This window comes from Gavia stellata, chromosome 12 (genome assembly GCF_030936135.1).
Source record: "Gavia stellata isolate bGavSte3 chromosome 12, bGavSte3.hap2, whole genome shotgun sequence".
Lineage (NCBI taxonomy): Eukaryota > Metazoa > Chordata > Aves > Gaviiformes > Gaviidae > Gavia > Gavia stellata.
In genome coordinates this window covers 5,070,191-5,086,060 of record NC_082605.1, presented here as the reverse complement: position 1 = coordinate 5,086,060, position 15,870 = coordinate 5,070,191, and the positions used below count along the sequence as shown (strand labels likewise).

Sequence of the window (15,870 nt, the reverse complement as noted above, 5' to 3'; positions counted from 1 at the left end):
TTCGCTGTCCGCTCCCTCCCGGCCTCACCAGCGCCCCCGGAGGGGCAGCGGTTGCCCCGGCAGCGCCCCCCCCCCCCCCGCGCGGTGCCCCGAACAAAGCGCGGTGCGCTCCCCGTTCGCCTTCAGAAAAGTTCGCTTTATTTACAAGGGAGGCGCGGGGGGTTCGCCCCCGTCTACACACACACACGTGTATAAAATTAGCCAACCCCCCCGACAAAAACGCAAAGGGGTGGCTGAGAAATAAATAAACCTCTCCCCCCCCCCCGCGGCGGAAGGGCCTGGCGGCCCGCGGACTTTCTGTCCCCCCCCACGAACGGCCGGAGCAGCGCGTCCGTGACAGCGCCCGTGCGCGGGGGCTCAGGCGATCCTGCTGCAGAACTCGTCGAAGTCCCGCTCCATGAAGAGCTCGCTCTCGATCACATCGTCCTCGGAGGGGAAGTACTGCTGGCTCTCCTCCTGCGGCGGGCCCGCGGCCCCACCGGCACCGGCACCGCGCGGGGCGGGCGGCGAGCGGGCGGCGGGGCCGGTCTCCCCGGCGCACTCCATCAGCGCCCCGCGGGCGTTCTCCAGCACCCCCAGGTAGGAGTCCATGTCCAGCGGGTCCATCTCGCAGTCCGACCCGCCGCTCTCGGTGCCCACCGAGTCCGAGCGCAGGTGCATGAGCTGGTACTTCTCCCGCATCAGGAACTGGTTGGTGTTGCGGGGCGCCCGCATGCCCGGCGCCCGCCGGCCCAGGACATTGACGGGCCGCAGGGAGAGCAGCACCCGCGGCCGCGCGGGCCGGTGGCAGCGGCGGAAGGCGCGGCAGTGCTGCTGCTGCTGCTGCTGCGAGTGCTGGTAGTGGCTGTGCGTGCGGCTGCCCAGCAGCTTCCGCGAGCCGCCGGGCTGCCTCCCGCGCCGCCCCGGGGGCCAGCGCGACCGGCTGCCGCCCCGCCGGGGCTCGCCGCCCTTCAGCGGCGGCGGGAACGCGCCTCCCGGCACCCCTTCGCCGCGGGCGGGCTCCCAGGGGGGGCGCCGCGCTCCGCCGCCGCACACCATCAGCTCCGCGCGTCGCAGCATCGCGGCCCGTCGCTCTCACATGCTCCTCGCCGCCGGGAGAGCTGCCGGGACACCCCCGCCGAGCAAGTCCAGCGCCGTCGCCTCCCCGCTGCGCCTTCTCCCCCTTTCCCCTGGGCTGAGCTGCCGGTTCCCACGAGCCCTGCGGCGTCCCCGTTGGCGGGGGCCTCCCCGGGCGCCTCTACCTTTTCACGATCCGCTCTGTTTTTTTCTTGAGCGGAGCCCCTTTACAGCGCATAGCCTGGCTGAAGGGCTGCGGGCTGGGGGGCAGCTTGACCGGCTCCAAGCTGCCGCCTCGGAGAGATGGTCTCGCCTACTCCCCAGCCGGCCGCTACCGGGCTGTCAGCGCTCCGCCAGCGGACGGCAGGCCGGGGCAAGGCCCAGGAGAGGAGCGAGCGAGGGGAGGGTGCGGGGAAGGCGCTCAACCACAGAGACCACGTACCCGCGCCCGCCGCCCCACGCCGACTGGCGGCGCGCACACACACCCCCCTACTTATAGCGTCCGGCGCAGTCCAACTGCCGCCGTGCCGCTGGGGGGGGAGGGAGGGAGCACAGCCGCTCCTGAGCTAGCCTGTCCTCGCAAAACCTCGCCCTCCGTGCCCGGTGAGCGCGGGCGCTCTGCGCCACGACGAGCCGCGCCGGGCCGCGCGCTTGTGTCTCCCGGGTTAGTCCCGAGATATTTTCCCCCGTCCGGCGCGTTTTGGTTTGGCTCAGCGCTCCGGGAGCGTTATTTTCTTCTTCCCCTATTCACGAACACCTTTTGCGCTCTGTTCCCCGCGCAAGCGCTGGTGCTCTCTTCTCCGTTGCAGTGGCAGTACGTAAACTGCTTAAGGCGCCCGTGAGGCACGGAGCGGCGCTGGAGTTGGGCGGGCGCAATGGCCGCGGGGGGAGCTGGTGCTCGGCGAGGGTGCGGGGGAGAAAGGGGCACCCCGAGCCGGCAGCGCCGAGAGCCCGGCGCCGCCGGCAGCGGCCTGGGGCCCGTGACGAAGCGCTGGAAAGCCGCGGCGCTCTGTACCAGCGCCTGTTGCCCCCCCTTTCCCCGTAACTCCTGACTGGGGCCGGCGCCACCCCGGGGAACGGTGATCTTCCCGCTCGTAGCCCACAAAATGGTGTCCGTGCCCGAGCGAGGGGTGGCCGCGCCTCTCCCCCTCAACGCTTGGTGAAGGGAGGCCTCCACCGCCGTGACGGCGAGGAGGGGCCCGGCGGGCCGCCTCCCGCCTCGGGGGCGGAGGAGGAGACGCGCTCGGTGGGGTTTCTCTCCCGTTTGCCCCGCTCCGGCGGCGGGCGGTGTGGGGGGTGCCCATCGCTTGAGCGGCCACCGTAACAACGCCGACGGAGGGGCGGCGAGGCCCGGCGCCCACCCCGCGACAGCCGCCGCCATGGCGGGGCGGGGCGGGGAGGGCGGCGCTGCGGCCTGGCCGAGGCCCAGGCACGGCCTGTGCCGGAGGCTGGAGTCGGGCAGAGGAGGTGCGAGCTGGCGTTTAGCTAGAGAGGAGGGGGGAGAAGGAGGGCAGTCCCCTCTTGAGGCTTTCTGGGGTTTTGTTTCTCCCCTTTAACCTTTCCAGATGAATCGGTGCTTTTTAAAGTATTACGGGAAAAATGAGAGCAGAGACACTCATTCTTACAGTCTGGGGACTGTCCCAGTTATTTGTGCTGGGCCTTGATCCCTCTGCTACAAATTTCCCTTGCTTTTCAAATCTGGGGTTGTTTTGGCCCTGTGTGTAACTATGGCGCTAACAAGTATGACGGTGACTTCCCTATTCACCCCTTCTTTATGGTCAATTTGCTTATGAAAAATGAGCTCAGTGTTGTGGCCCAAATGGTTTCAATCGAAGGCCATGCATGAATAAGGACAGTAGATTTTCATGTAGATAATGTTTTATTATTATTTACTAGTGAAGGGTAAAAAAGTACAGAATATGCAGGGGGGAACAAGGTGAAAATCTGGATGTGTGGTAACTGCAGAGTCAGCACTGTCAACAGATTGTTGACATTTGTCTGTATTTCATTGCTTAAGAACATGTATTTTAATGCAGTGTTTGTTTTAAATTCCATTCAGAAATCATACAGTATTCCATTTTAAAGCCCACTGGCCTGATCACCAATATATTTTACAAACTGAAGTCCAAAATTGAAGGAGTTGGCACTGGAGCAAGCGCAAGTTATAGGTGTCTAAAAAAAAATGCAACCTCTGTAATCTGAAGGAAAGTGAAAGCAGGGGGAGACTGCAGTGCTTTCAGATTTGATAAAGTGTATCTTTATAAAGAAATAGCTCATGAAGTGGTCGGAGACTGGGGTACGCTTACACTACATGGGGGATAAAAGTTCAAACTAAATTAACAGAAGCCACTATTAAAAGCTTCCTGAAAGTGATATCCATCTGTCTGCATAGTGAAGAAAGCTTTCTGGGTATAGAAAAGGTCCATGATGGTAAGATGAGTAAAGTCTCTGAATTAGTTATTCTTTTCTGCATTTTATTCTTCTATTACCTACCCGTCTTCAATCTTGAATCACACTTACTAGATTTTCTTTAAAAAAAGGCAACGGAAACTGCAAAACATGACAAAATGCTCAGTTGAAGGAACACTGCATCAGGTGGTAGAATCTAAGTCCTCCTCCTTTTAGTTCTGAGTCATCACAGGCCTTTCATAGCTTTTAGCTGTGTTGGAAGGCAATACAGGGTAAACAGATTTCTGCCACTTCAGACTTCCCTCCTGGATACAGAACATCCCGAATCCATGCAGGCAGGAATCTCTGTGTTGTGTTCGTACTGGAGGCTCTCTCCTGGTGAGCACACACAGTGTGTCTCGCCCTGTCCCCTTGGTCAGTCCTGCTCGCTCTGGCCTCAGTTCACATTTTCTGTGTTGTTTCTCTGAGTTTGATGCAGATGGAGTTTCCCTTTTTGCTGTTCTAGAGTGACATACGAAATGCTGTGTAGAAAATAGTCTTGTGCTTCTTCGTGCAGGTGAGAATTCCATTTAACGTGACGTTGAAACACATCTGGATGTGTCCCTCATCTGCAGACTGAAACACTGCCCTGTACGGACCAGTGAGTTGGTCTTGTACCTAGTCCTGACAATCAAAATCGCAAGCTAGCTTTTACTGATACATTTGTATTAGTATAAAAGTTTTAAAGAGTAATTGAAAATCATTACATGGAGGCAGATGGACTGTTCAGACCGTTGTTGATCTGCACTTCATTCCCCACGATCTCTTTTGGTTAGGGGTTCAGGTGTGCAGATGTCGGGTCTGCAAAGAGTATCTTTCTCTGTTCATGCTTTTCCTGGATTCTGTTCCATGTTTCACCATCCAGAGCCTTCCCACAGCTGTTTTCAGCACTTTCTATAGGTGGAAGGAAATGTTTTGTAATTTCACAATGCTATGGTTGCCAGCCAGTAATAATATTTTTTTAGGTTCTTAAGTTTCCTTTGACATATGGGAACCCATCTACAAGTTTTGTTCTAGTTGGAGTGCAGCAGTAGAGGAGGGGACTTTTGTTGTATTTACTTTTAGAATTGGTATCTTGATGTATTTAAGAGCATTCCTGTAATGGGGGCAAGTTCCAGCTTCCATGATGTGCGTTTGGGGGAATCTCTGGAGCCGCGCCTGGCATCCAGAAGCCCAGCAAAGCTCCTGCCTGGGATTTCGCTCTGAGCAGAGGCTTCAGGCTCGGGGCTCGCTGCTGGAAGTCCCTCCTGAACTCAAAGTTCATTTCACCCTTAGGATTTTAGAGGTTTTTCATTTTAGTGCGTGCGAGGGGAAACCCTGTGGCCGCGGGAAAACGTTCGCGCTGTGTTCCAAACCCAGAAATACCACAGCGGGTCGTGCCTGGGGGTCTCCCCACGGAGGTTTCCCTCGCCGGTAGCCGCCTCAGCCGGCGCCGCTGCGCTCCCTGTGCGCAAAGGCAGCGATGGCAACCACCGGGCGTTTTAAAAAGCCGCTTTACTTTGTGAGGGAAATGTAAACCATTAAGACCAGAGGAGGGTTTACCGCCCCCCCCCCGTTAAACACGGCCAATGCCCCCTCACGGCGGGGCGTCTCTTCACCGCCCCTCCCGCGGGAGGCCCCGCCCCCGCCCTGTCCTGGCCAATGAGGCGGCGCAGGGTGGGAGGGCGGGAAGGGTTTCCCGGCCTGCCGCGCGCCGCCGTGACCTGGCGTTTCCAGGAGAGCGGCGTGCCCAATGGGAGGCCGCCTTATTGCACCCTAAGTGTGCCTCGCGCTGACTGGCGGCCGCTGCCGGGTGTGCCCGCCGGTGCTTCCTGTCATGCTTTCCCGGCCGCGGTTGCATCATTGTGGGACGGGTGGCGCTGAGGTGAGCGGTGGCGGGGCTCGGCCCGGCCCTCGGGACCGCTCTCCCGAGCCCCCCGCGTGCCCCCTCCATCCCCCGCCGGCTGAGGGGAGATGTTAGTGAGGCGGGGGTCGGCTCAGAGGCCTGAGGGAGGGACGGCGCCGGGGCACCAGGGGCGTTGCGGGGTTTTCGGGGGCGCTTCGTGCGGGCGCCGGTGCTGGGCGGTGCCTTTTAGGGTGTCAGAGAGAACCCGCGGCTCGTACACGGGGTGCCGGTCCCGCGGCTGCCTGCCCTGCTCCCTCCCCGCGCCGGTCAGCGGCGGGTCGCCCGGCGCGGCTTGTGGGCCGGCTGGTGCATGCCTTGTCACCGCCCGCACCTCTGGAGCGTGTTAACGGGGAAGCGGCGGGGCTGGGTGCTCCACTGCTGGATTTTGACGTTATTAGCGCCTTTACAGGCGTTAGAGCTAATGTGTTTTGTATGTATAACGTTACGGTTACGTATAAGGTACTTTACTCTTAGACTTTGCTGGATGTTATACGGATTCTTTGCTTTTTCTGGAGTTCAGTGATTACTTAAAATAGGCACTTACTAAAGGTTAACAATTTCCTTATTGCGGGGTTTAGTACCCATCGAGGCTTAATTTCATTAATTAGTTGAACCGAAGAACCTAAGATGCCTTGCGATGTGTAATACGTCTTAAGCATTCCACTTCAGCATCCTTCAATAGAATGGAAATTTTTGAGGAAGGCACACTTCTGATTAGTGTAGCTGTGATGGATTTGATCTTCAGCAAATGTTGGCTCCACCATCCCCCCCAGGAGCCTTCTGGAAACTGAAGAAAGCATATTTTTTCAGCTTTGTTGGTGACAGGCTTAGGAAGGACTGCCAGGTAACAGCAGAATTTAGCTGGCACATTAACAGCAGTGTTTGTGAACTCAACTGACGCTAGTTTCTGATTTTTTTTAAATACATAGTTCAAAGTTATTTCAAAATAACCTATTTTTTTGCACAATGACAAGTTATACACTTTTAATAAAGGTAGCATGAAGACAACAGAAAAATTTGCTTAAGATGTCATAGGATGTCTTAGGCATCTTATGCATACTGAGTTCTTGCATACTATGAAATAGATTTGTGTCTAAACATAGTATTAATTTATGAGTCTGCTCACTGTTTTATCAGTCTTTTAATTGGCTTTTCAGCATAAAAAGAAACACTCTTTGCTGGGGGACAGGTGGGCTATAGTCCATCTTGGGTAGTGTTTCATCTTGAGTGATACGTTGAGATGAATTAACCTTGATACACTTTCCCCAACCTCACCCTATCATGCTGAGCTTGAGTTGACTTAATTTACCTGTTTAGAAATTAGAAACTGTCACTTCCTAGCTTAGTTTTCTGATCTGCTGGCTTTGAGGAATATTTTTCAGTAAGAAAAGCCTGTAACTCCTCAGTTTTGTGACCCATCAAGTAACTCCTCAGTTTCGTGACCCATCAAATAAAACAGTGGAATAATCAGGCCATTATCAGTATGCTATGAGTAGGGTGTAAATATAAATTTTCTATGTCACCATCAAACCTAAAACTTTTGTGAAGAAAACCATGTTTTAAATTCTTTCCTGAAGTAATTATGCCTATAAATTGCAGTGTTAGGGAGACTGGGCACGAGGGTGGCAGCTTTATGTCCTTTTGGAGAAGAAAACTGGATGCTCAGATGGCTTTTTTTTTTTTAAATATGTTTATTCTTGCATTTCCAGCTATTTGATGGTTCATGTAAAGTGCTAGTTAGAGTAGGTGTGTATGATTGGGTGTTTTTTCCCACCTGTTCTCAGGTCTTTGATCAATGTTGCAGTCTTATTCCTTATGTAAGGCATTAGCACAAGATTTTTGGAAGCAACATTTGTTCTGCAGCTTAGCATTCTGTTCCCATCCATCCTTCCTTTTATTTTAAACTTGGTTGTTTCCATCCCTTCTAGAAACAGATGCTTTTGATTATCAGATGAACAGTTTGGAATATTGTTCCCCCCGAAATTGCCTTGCCTCAAAGCTCAGTACCTAAAAAGGTAGAAATGGGGAGCCTAGTTCTGTGTGTATGTAAAATAGCTCATTGTTTAACTTTGGGGAACGCATCTGCAGATGGAGAAAGGAGGCTCCTCCTAGTCTATGGAAGGAAGTTTGTGCATAGGTCTCTCATATAGAATAGTTTGTGGGAGAAGGTGACTGGAACAAGGTTAGGAGACTGATCATAAACCCACTGAAATTAGGAGACCTTTTGTGCACTTTTAGTTCATACTGGTTCTTTGTCTTTTCAGTTTCTGAGTCAACAAAAGGAGTAATATCTTGAAATCTACTTTGTTTTAATTGTCTGTCTAAATGTGATGTATGTTAAGTCCAATACATTTCTGAAATACTGGCTCACTTCATTCATAGTGGCATTTTTATTGAGGTTGTTGTTGAAACATTAAATATTGATTATTTTTTTTCCCAAATCTTAATATGCAAGAAACCACATTATAACTTGCTTTTATGGTTTTAATGCTTGTTTATTTTTTTTCTTCTAGATAAGAAGCCCAGCATAAGTTTGAGACTGCTGTAGTACAATCTACAAACTTTGACGATTTTCGTATTGAATGTTATTATCTTTTAGAAAAAGTGAGTGTACTTAAAAAAACCCAATTCCCCAGTGGTGCATTGTCTTAAACTTTAACACTTTTTGTCAGCAGAAAATGAATAGAGTGATAAGAGTGTGTATGAATTTGTGCCCTGTGGTTACTGGACACTGGTTTGTGCATACAGTGCTTCAGTTGGTAGAAATGGGCCAAAAGTGATACTGTGATTTACGCATGGAGCCTGTGATATGTGAGCAGCTTCCATAGCCCGGTCACAGTTACAGACCAAACCTTAAACCTATTTTTAATTTATTAGATTATAGGGACTTGACAGCTGGGCCAGTTGCCAAAACCTTTTCAGTTATTGTGAATGCTGAGCTTGATCTAAGTAAAATGTGCAGATCCTCAGTCCTCTTCTCAAGTCAACTGGCTTGTAGGAAATAAGCTTTAAGGCTGAATTCTTTTATCATCTCCATTGTCTCTGGCACTGTGATCTTGCGGCTCTGATCAAATTACTGAGAAGTGGCATGGCCTAATTAGTGCTTTGTTGAGTGCTTTGAGATATGATGATGAAAACTCTTGCACGGGTTGCATGTACTGCAACTTACTGTGCTAAGACTGGTTATTACCTTTTTAAGAATACATCCAGGTCATGCCCATGTGTTCCTTGTTGGCTCGTGATTTCCCTTCTAGCTGCTGTGTAGCCTGTGCACCACGTTGTGGGTTTCTCAATGAATTTCTTGTCTTATTTGATAATTTGGGTTTATTAGTGGGGAGAATGATCTGTCATTAATACAAAAAGTATGAATGGTGGAATTTGTCTGTAGGTTTCATTTTGGGGCGCATTTTTTCATATGGGTTCAAGCATTGAGCTAGCAAGTTCTATGGTGTTCTGGGTTTCATTTAAGTAAATGTTTTGGAACTTCAGTGCTACCAAGCAGTATGTCAACTGTAACATGAAGTATTGTCTTCATGCCTTAGCATGTGTTGCTGCTTATGGTTGCTATTAGTCAAACCTGAGTAAATCAGAAGCCTTTGTCCTCGTGCCATTGCTTGTAATTCTACAACACTAAGCGAAACTCAAGACTAATGTGTAGTGCTCAGCTCGTTCTGGTGTAAGTGCTAAGGAGCAGCAGCACTAAAATTATAGGTGGGAGAGCCTGTTTCTTCTCTGCAGTCATCTATTATAACTTTCATAACCATTTTTCTTCTCTTTTGGAACGTCTGTCTTAAATATCCTTATTCCACAGAGGTTTTGCTTAGTGCTTGCTGTAGCATTTTGTTAACGTTTGACCCCTTTGAATTTTGTAGCAGCTCTGGAACACCAGGCAGCTCTATTGTGTGTTTCTAATGATGTTGAGATTTCTCTTCCCTCTGTTGTGAAGAAAGCTAATACATAATTTTTCTTGTAATGATTTTCGTTGCCTTAACCAGAATTGAAGAATGGCTATGGGCTCTTGTGGCCAAAACCCACCAAATAAAAAAAGACCTCTGGGAAATGGCCAGCAAGAAGTAGCTCCTTATAGCTAGTTCTGGCGTACTTGTAAAACTGAAGAGGAAAAAAAAGACACCAGAAAGAGACTAGTAGTTTTGCCAGTACTCTGGAAGTTAGAGCTTTTCAAGATGCACAGTTGAGGTCTTTGAGCTTTTTCCTCATCTGTTCGAATTCTTCCCCTCATGTTCATCTTTTATTGCAATGTGTTTCAACTATGCTATCAGAAGCCTGGCTGCTTTTAGGAGCATCTGAGAATGGTGGCCTAGCTAGATGGAAAAATACTGTTTCAAACCTTTACATGGTAGGAGTAGATGTACAGTGAAAAGGAGCCTCTTCTTCACTAGTTGTAGTTCCTGCATTCAAAGTAAGTCTCACTAGTTCACAAACTGATACTGGAAGGTCAGTTTGAACTTGGAAACTTTTCCTAAAAAAAAAAATGAACAAAAAAACCAACCCAAACTTGTAACGAAAAAATAATTTGCCCTTTGACTGTTTTCTATAGGAAACAAAAATAACAGCATAATAAGCATAGTTGAGTGACTGGAGAATCCTTTTCCTGTTAAACTTCGGTGCTAGTCTGTCAAAATTATTAGGCTTTTCTTAGAATATAGCGCTTGCTTCCATGGCTATACTGAATCAAGCTCTTTGAAAATCTGAGATGTGGTTTGGTGATATGGATTTGTAAGATAATAAATTGTGTTTGTGTAGTCATTTTTTTTTTTTCTCACTTCTGTTCAATATGTATTTTCTTTCCTCTGCTTGGTCATTGCTGGGAAAGAATGGTTCAACAAGTTCCAGAAAACATAAGTTTTCCAAATGAGGAAGAGAAGATATTGGAGCTCTGGAAAAATCTTAATTGTTTCCAGGAATGCCTAAAGCAATCAAAGAATAGACCTCGGTAAGATTCTGCTAAAAGCTGTAGCAACTGTGTGTGTCAGTGCAAGGTTGGCTTAGTTGTAATTACTTTTTTTTTTGCCTCAGTCCTGTTAACAACAGCAGCTGCCTTTGCAGATAGCAGTCTTGACTAATGTTGCTGTCATGTCAGTTACTGTTTGTATTTCACTTTGTGAAGAATCAACAGTGTACAAACAGTAGTAATAAACCTGTAATTTCCTGCTTGGTGGGTTTATAAAAGAAATCTGCAGGTAAGCAAGGACGATTCTTTCCTATGTTTGCCAGCTGTGGAGCAGCATGCTGGCATTTTCAGTAGTAATCTTGGTAAGAACTGGCATTCAGTAGGAACTGAATGAGTTGAAATGTTCCCTTTAGTCCCACTGCCAACATGATACCTGTGCTGACTGATAAGGGAAGAGGAAGAAATTGGTGGTGTCCTAATAAGAAATACTTACCCTGTTTGAAGATTTGATGCTCAGTTTTTGATTTAATTAAGAATGTTGTCTTGTGTTGTAGGTTTAACTTCTATGATGGCCCTCCGTTTGCTACTGGGCTTCCACACTATGGCCATATTCTTGCAGGAACCATTAAAGACATAGTAACCAGATTTGCTCATCAGAGTGGTTTTCATGTTGACAGAAGATTTGGCTGGGATTGCCATGGCTTACCTGTGGTATGTGTAATAAATCTGCCTACAGATATTTCTGTTAGTTCCTCTTGCCACGTTGTTACCTGCTTATCAGTCACATTTCTATTGCTCTTATGCCTGGCTTTGTTGCTAAAAGAGAAATGGAAGTTCTTTGTCCAGTGTGTGGCTCTGGCTTTTGCGTGTGTGGTGACTTCAGGTGCTTCCTACTGGTCACCTGCCCTTTTCCAGGCACTCTGTTCATTACTATAAACATGTATTTATTTGGTATGTATTTCGGAAAAGTGTTTTTTTCTTTTTCTAAAGATAGTGAGGAAACAATCATACTGGGGTTATCCTTTGAAATATCTACTTAGTTCAGCTGCAATACTCACAAAATCTCAAAAGAATAAAGGAGGCCCTTTAGCCTCATTACAATACATAGAACGTAAATAAACCATCCAGAGAAATCCTGAAAGCTTTTGATGACAGTGTGGGTTTTTTGTCTGGTTGTTTTCAATGCTCCCAGGAATATGAGATTGACAAGACCTTAGGCATTAAAGGGCCAGAGGATGTGGCGAAGATGGGGATTGAACAATACAACAACCAGTGCAGAGGAATTGTGATGAGATACTCGAAGGAGTGGGAGGTAAGTAAAGATTCAGTGCATATTCTACTGTACATTTCTAATTGTATGTGTGCGCAGAAGTTTTTCAGGTGGGGTAAACTTCAGCCTTCTGTCTATTTGATTACGTGCATAAATCTCATGTCTTCAGCTACTGTGCTCCTCACCGGTGATCCTGAAAGGGGAACAAAAAGAACAACGTTGTGGCTTAGAACAGGGAGACTGCTGTGATGTCAAGAAAAGGTTACTTAAGGTAACCTGGAGCTCAAAGCATCTAATTAGATTCCTTGAGCCTCTAACGAGATAGGTTGAGCAAGTTGTTTCTTTCTTCGTGTCTTCTCTTGCATAGAAAATTGAAAGTAAGACCTGACTTAGGTTTTCAGATAGAACCAATAAAGGAAATGCAGATTAACCTCCCTGCTTCTCTGCCCCCCCTCCACCCCTCTGGGCTCTCAGTCATTTCATTGTCCAGACTATAGCTTGTATTTCTGGACATCAGAAGTTCTAGCATCTGATTTTGTATCAGAATAGGTGTAGATAAACCCTCAGTCTTCCAAGAGAATATTGGTCTAAACTTTATATCCCATGAATATAGTGACAGGGAGAGCATTGGTCTGTGCAGGCTCTTGAGGTTGGAGAGCTGTTCCAAGTAGATGGGTTAGGTATTTTCTTAAGAGATGCACAGGTTTTTTCTAACTCTGAATAATCATCCTGTGCATAGAACCTGATGCTCTGTATTTTTTGTCCTTAGCAGTGTGGCCTGAATAAAGTACATTTAGCCCAGTACTTTGTATTTGCTGTCAGTCTGATACGTTTGTGAACTGATGACTCTTTTTCTATGGCTTTCTGGAGCTGAGGAGTGGCCCAGGTGCTTTCCTAACTGTGCCACTGTATTACAGTGACAGCACGCAATAGCAAGTGAAGGAAGAATAGAAGAACAGGTCTGATTTTTTTTTTTTAGCCTTTGTGGCACAAGGCCTTCCTAGGCCAAAGGACTTCCCCCCCGCCCCTATTTCGTAATCCCTAGCATATTTTTTCCTCCTGAATTTATCTAGCTATATTTTGAATCTAGGTATCCTGATGGCCTATAAACAGCCTGTATCGAGGCATTCCTATACATAGTTTGAAGAACTGTAGTTCTTCTATAATAAGGTTTCCAGTAAACCTTTATCTTCATCACCAGTTGTTTCTTTTTCTAGGCAGAATAGTCCTAATTCTTTAGTTTTTCCTTGCACAGAAGCTGTTCTACCTCATCACAATCCTCATGTTCTGTAGTCCTGCTATATTCCTTTTGATTGAAATAGCAATTTCTTATTTGAATATCACTTGCCTCTTGCCCTTGGGAGCATTTTGAAGCTATGGCCAGTGTCTGAAGAAACTACAACTGCCTTTGTTAGAATAGCTGTGGCCTAAATCTAAGCAAGTGGCTGGATGAAAAGCACAGCGTTTGTTTTTTGAAATATACAATCATTCATCTATACTCTGGAATTTTGTATTTCAAAAACATCGTCAATGATTCTTTGTTGCTTTTAGAAATAAAAATAAAAAGATGCATTCTGGTTCATGTTTTGTTTTCCATAGTTGTTTCTTTTAACTTGCTGTGTCTTCAGCAACTGGTGTTTTTGCAGTGCTGATTAGTCCAAATACTTAGTCTTTTGGATGGTAAATAGATTTTGTATTTTGTTTTGTGCATAAACTTGTGCATGTATATGTGTGTATTTACACACACAGACATATATTTTAGATTATTAATAAAAAGAATGACATTCGTTTAGTATCTTGCTTGTGATTTGGTTGGTAATAAATTCAAATATTTTGGGATAGCGTTAGGAGAGGAATTCCCAACATTCCTATTGGAGATCGTGTTTATCTTCTGTCTGGAGGGCTAGCAAATGTTCAAACCTTATGCAAAAAATATAAAAAGTTCCTTGGATGTGTAAGATCTGTCAGTGCTGAGACCAAACATAATACTCCCAACTTTGTGGATCCTTGTACTAATCGGTCCTAGGCTTTGGATCTTAACAGTGGAATGTCAGTGTGGCTTAAAGGTCAGAATCAAAACTGATATATTTCAGGAGCTCAGGTGTTATGTGAAAATATAGAGGTGAGAGAATTCATTTGCTTTGTTTTCACTTGACTCGGTTGACATTCAGTATGGTCTGTCTCTAACAGTATCAGGACAGGTGTCTCTGGGCTTGGTTATTTGCAGAGCTAAGGGTTCTGATGGCTGTGAAATTAGCAAGAGAGCACCACTTGTCCAAGTGAATCCCATAGCTAGCTTATTACTCATTAGTTTTCATATCCTCTGTCAGTGGACGTGACCATAATCTGTCCTGAGACAGGGACTAACACCTGTCAGTCTTGTGGTCTTTGGCAGCCCTGTCTAGCTTTGGGAAGTCAAAGAAGGCAGCTGGCCCTGAAATAGTTTTGATAACTTCTTGTGACATATCAATTTCTTTCAGCATGTCTTTGTCTTCGAATTACATCATGTTTTCATATAACTGTAAGCTGATAGACTGTGTTCTGGATTTTGACTGTCTCTGCAATGAGTGGTTTTAAAAATAGACGCAAGACCACTGTAATCAAAAGCGATTTTCAGGCATTTGAACCTTGGCTGAACCTTGAATGATCCACCATTTCTATTTGATGAATGATCCAAATGATCCACCATTTCTGTTTAGCAGTGTTGAACGTGTTTGCCTGTTGTGTGACCTTGGTTCTAAACAATTATGTGCATAGTTTCATTCTTTGCTTATTTTTGCCTGTTTAAATACACTGTTTGGAACTATCGTCAGGCCAAAATATTTCGTGGATGTGTTTCATTGATAGGGGACAAACACTGCACTTAAAAATCAAGCTGTTTCACAGAATAAATATTGGAAATGTATCATTATCTTTAATGTTAAGATGTCTTTCAATCTGTGTGTTTTGTTTCTTAACAGTTCAGTGTTACCAGATTAGGACGCTGGATTGATTTTGAAAATGACTATAAAACTCTTTATCCTGAGTTCATGGAGTCTGTGTGGTAAGTTAACTTATATACATTGCATATATGCTTTATGAATTTGAAACATTAAGAAGGCTTCAATTATTGTAAACATGTGTTGGTCCATATATCACTAGAACTGTTCTGAAACATGCCAAATTCAGATAAACACCAGGCAAAGTAATTAAGGTGATGTGAAATCTCTTGATGTCGAAGTGAGGGAATTAATTGACCTACTTTTTTTTCTTCTTCAGGATCATGTTGTTTTTCAAAATAAAGTACAATAGTACTGCTTTTAGTGAGCCCTGAAATCTTACTGCTCCATATCAACTTAAAAGCAATTCTGAAGATCTACTAGTATGTTCCTTGCTGGGTTTGGGAAATTACATTATATCTCTACATTCTTCATGTTCTTCACACTGTCAGCTGCAAATAGGCAAACTATCCAAACTCAGTTTAGCTCTAAATCTCTTCTTCAAGCCTGAACTTAGAAGCTGGGAATCTGCTGTTATCTTTTTCTTGGCAGCATAGTTTAACAAATGTCTTGGACTCCTGGTGCAGAGCTAAGTAAAGTTTGGGTATTTTGGCAATGTATTCAGGGTGACTGTTGGAATTCCAGAAGGCAAGACAACCTATGGGTTAAGGATAACCAAATTGACCTAACACATTGAAGAAATGGCAACATTGAGTCCTTCAGGTGATAGAATTACAAGGTGAATTGCAGGGAGAGATTTAGCAGAGTATATGCTGACAAAAAGCCAGTGAAAAGCAAATTATATCCATATTAAAGTATTATTGATGTTCTTTAGTTTTACTAATAACCTGCAATTCTATAGTTACATATAGTTATGATAAAGGATTGACAGAACTTCTAGATGTCTCTGAAGCCGTTGTAGAGGGCTGAAGTGCCAGTGAGTTTTCAATGAGCATTGAAAAGATGGTGGGAAGGGAGCGGATGTTTAACTAACTTAGCTGAAGAAACCCCGCATAATGATAAAGCTAAGACTGACAAGAAAACTTCCTTTTGTAAGTTATAAAAATACTTAGTGGCACTTTAAATCCTGTTTAACTAGCATCTTCCAAGGACCGTTTAAAAAGCAAACTTGACTTGAACTAGCTGCAGGATCTCTCAACAGCCCAGACCTTTTCCTGTGGGTTGGTTTTTTTGTTTGTTTGTTTTGTCCCTTTGAAAGAAAATTTCTAGTCTTTCACCTGGCTTACAGAGGTTACAGTCTCTCACGCTTACTTCAAATACAGACTCTAAAATATAAACTTTGGATCTGAAATCTCTGTGG

General features: G+C 46.1%; 1 protein-coding gene and 1 non-coding gene across 2 annotated transcripts in view; both read left to right on the top strand.

Annotated features, from left to right (window-relative positions):
• The first annotated feature begins 7,912 nt into the window (after positions 1-7,912).
• The window catches only part of IARS1 (isoleucyl-tRNA synthetase 1), a 105,534-nt gene continuing 97,576 nt past the window's right edge, over positions 7,913-15,870 (top strand). The window contains exons 1-5 of the mRNA XM_059823571.1: positions 7,913-7,993; positions 10,224-10,343; positions 10,856-11,012; positions 11,494-11,613; positions 14,532-14,614. Of these exons, the coding sequence (XP_059679554.1) occupies positions 10,225-10,343; positions 10,856-11,012; positions 11,494-11,613; positions 14,532-14,614 (479 nt within the window). The 5' untranslated portion in view covers positions 7,913-7,993; position 10,224. The remainder of the gene's footprint in view (positions 7,994-10,223; positions 10,344-10,855; positions 11,013-11,493; positions 11,614-14,531; positions 14,615-15,870) is intronic.
• Positions 8,102-8,236, top strand: LOC132317968 (small nucleolar RNA SNORA84). Its single transcript, XR_009484255.1, has one exon. It is a non-coding gene; the product is annotated as a small nucleolar RNA SNORA84 (small nucleolar RNA).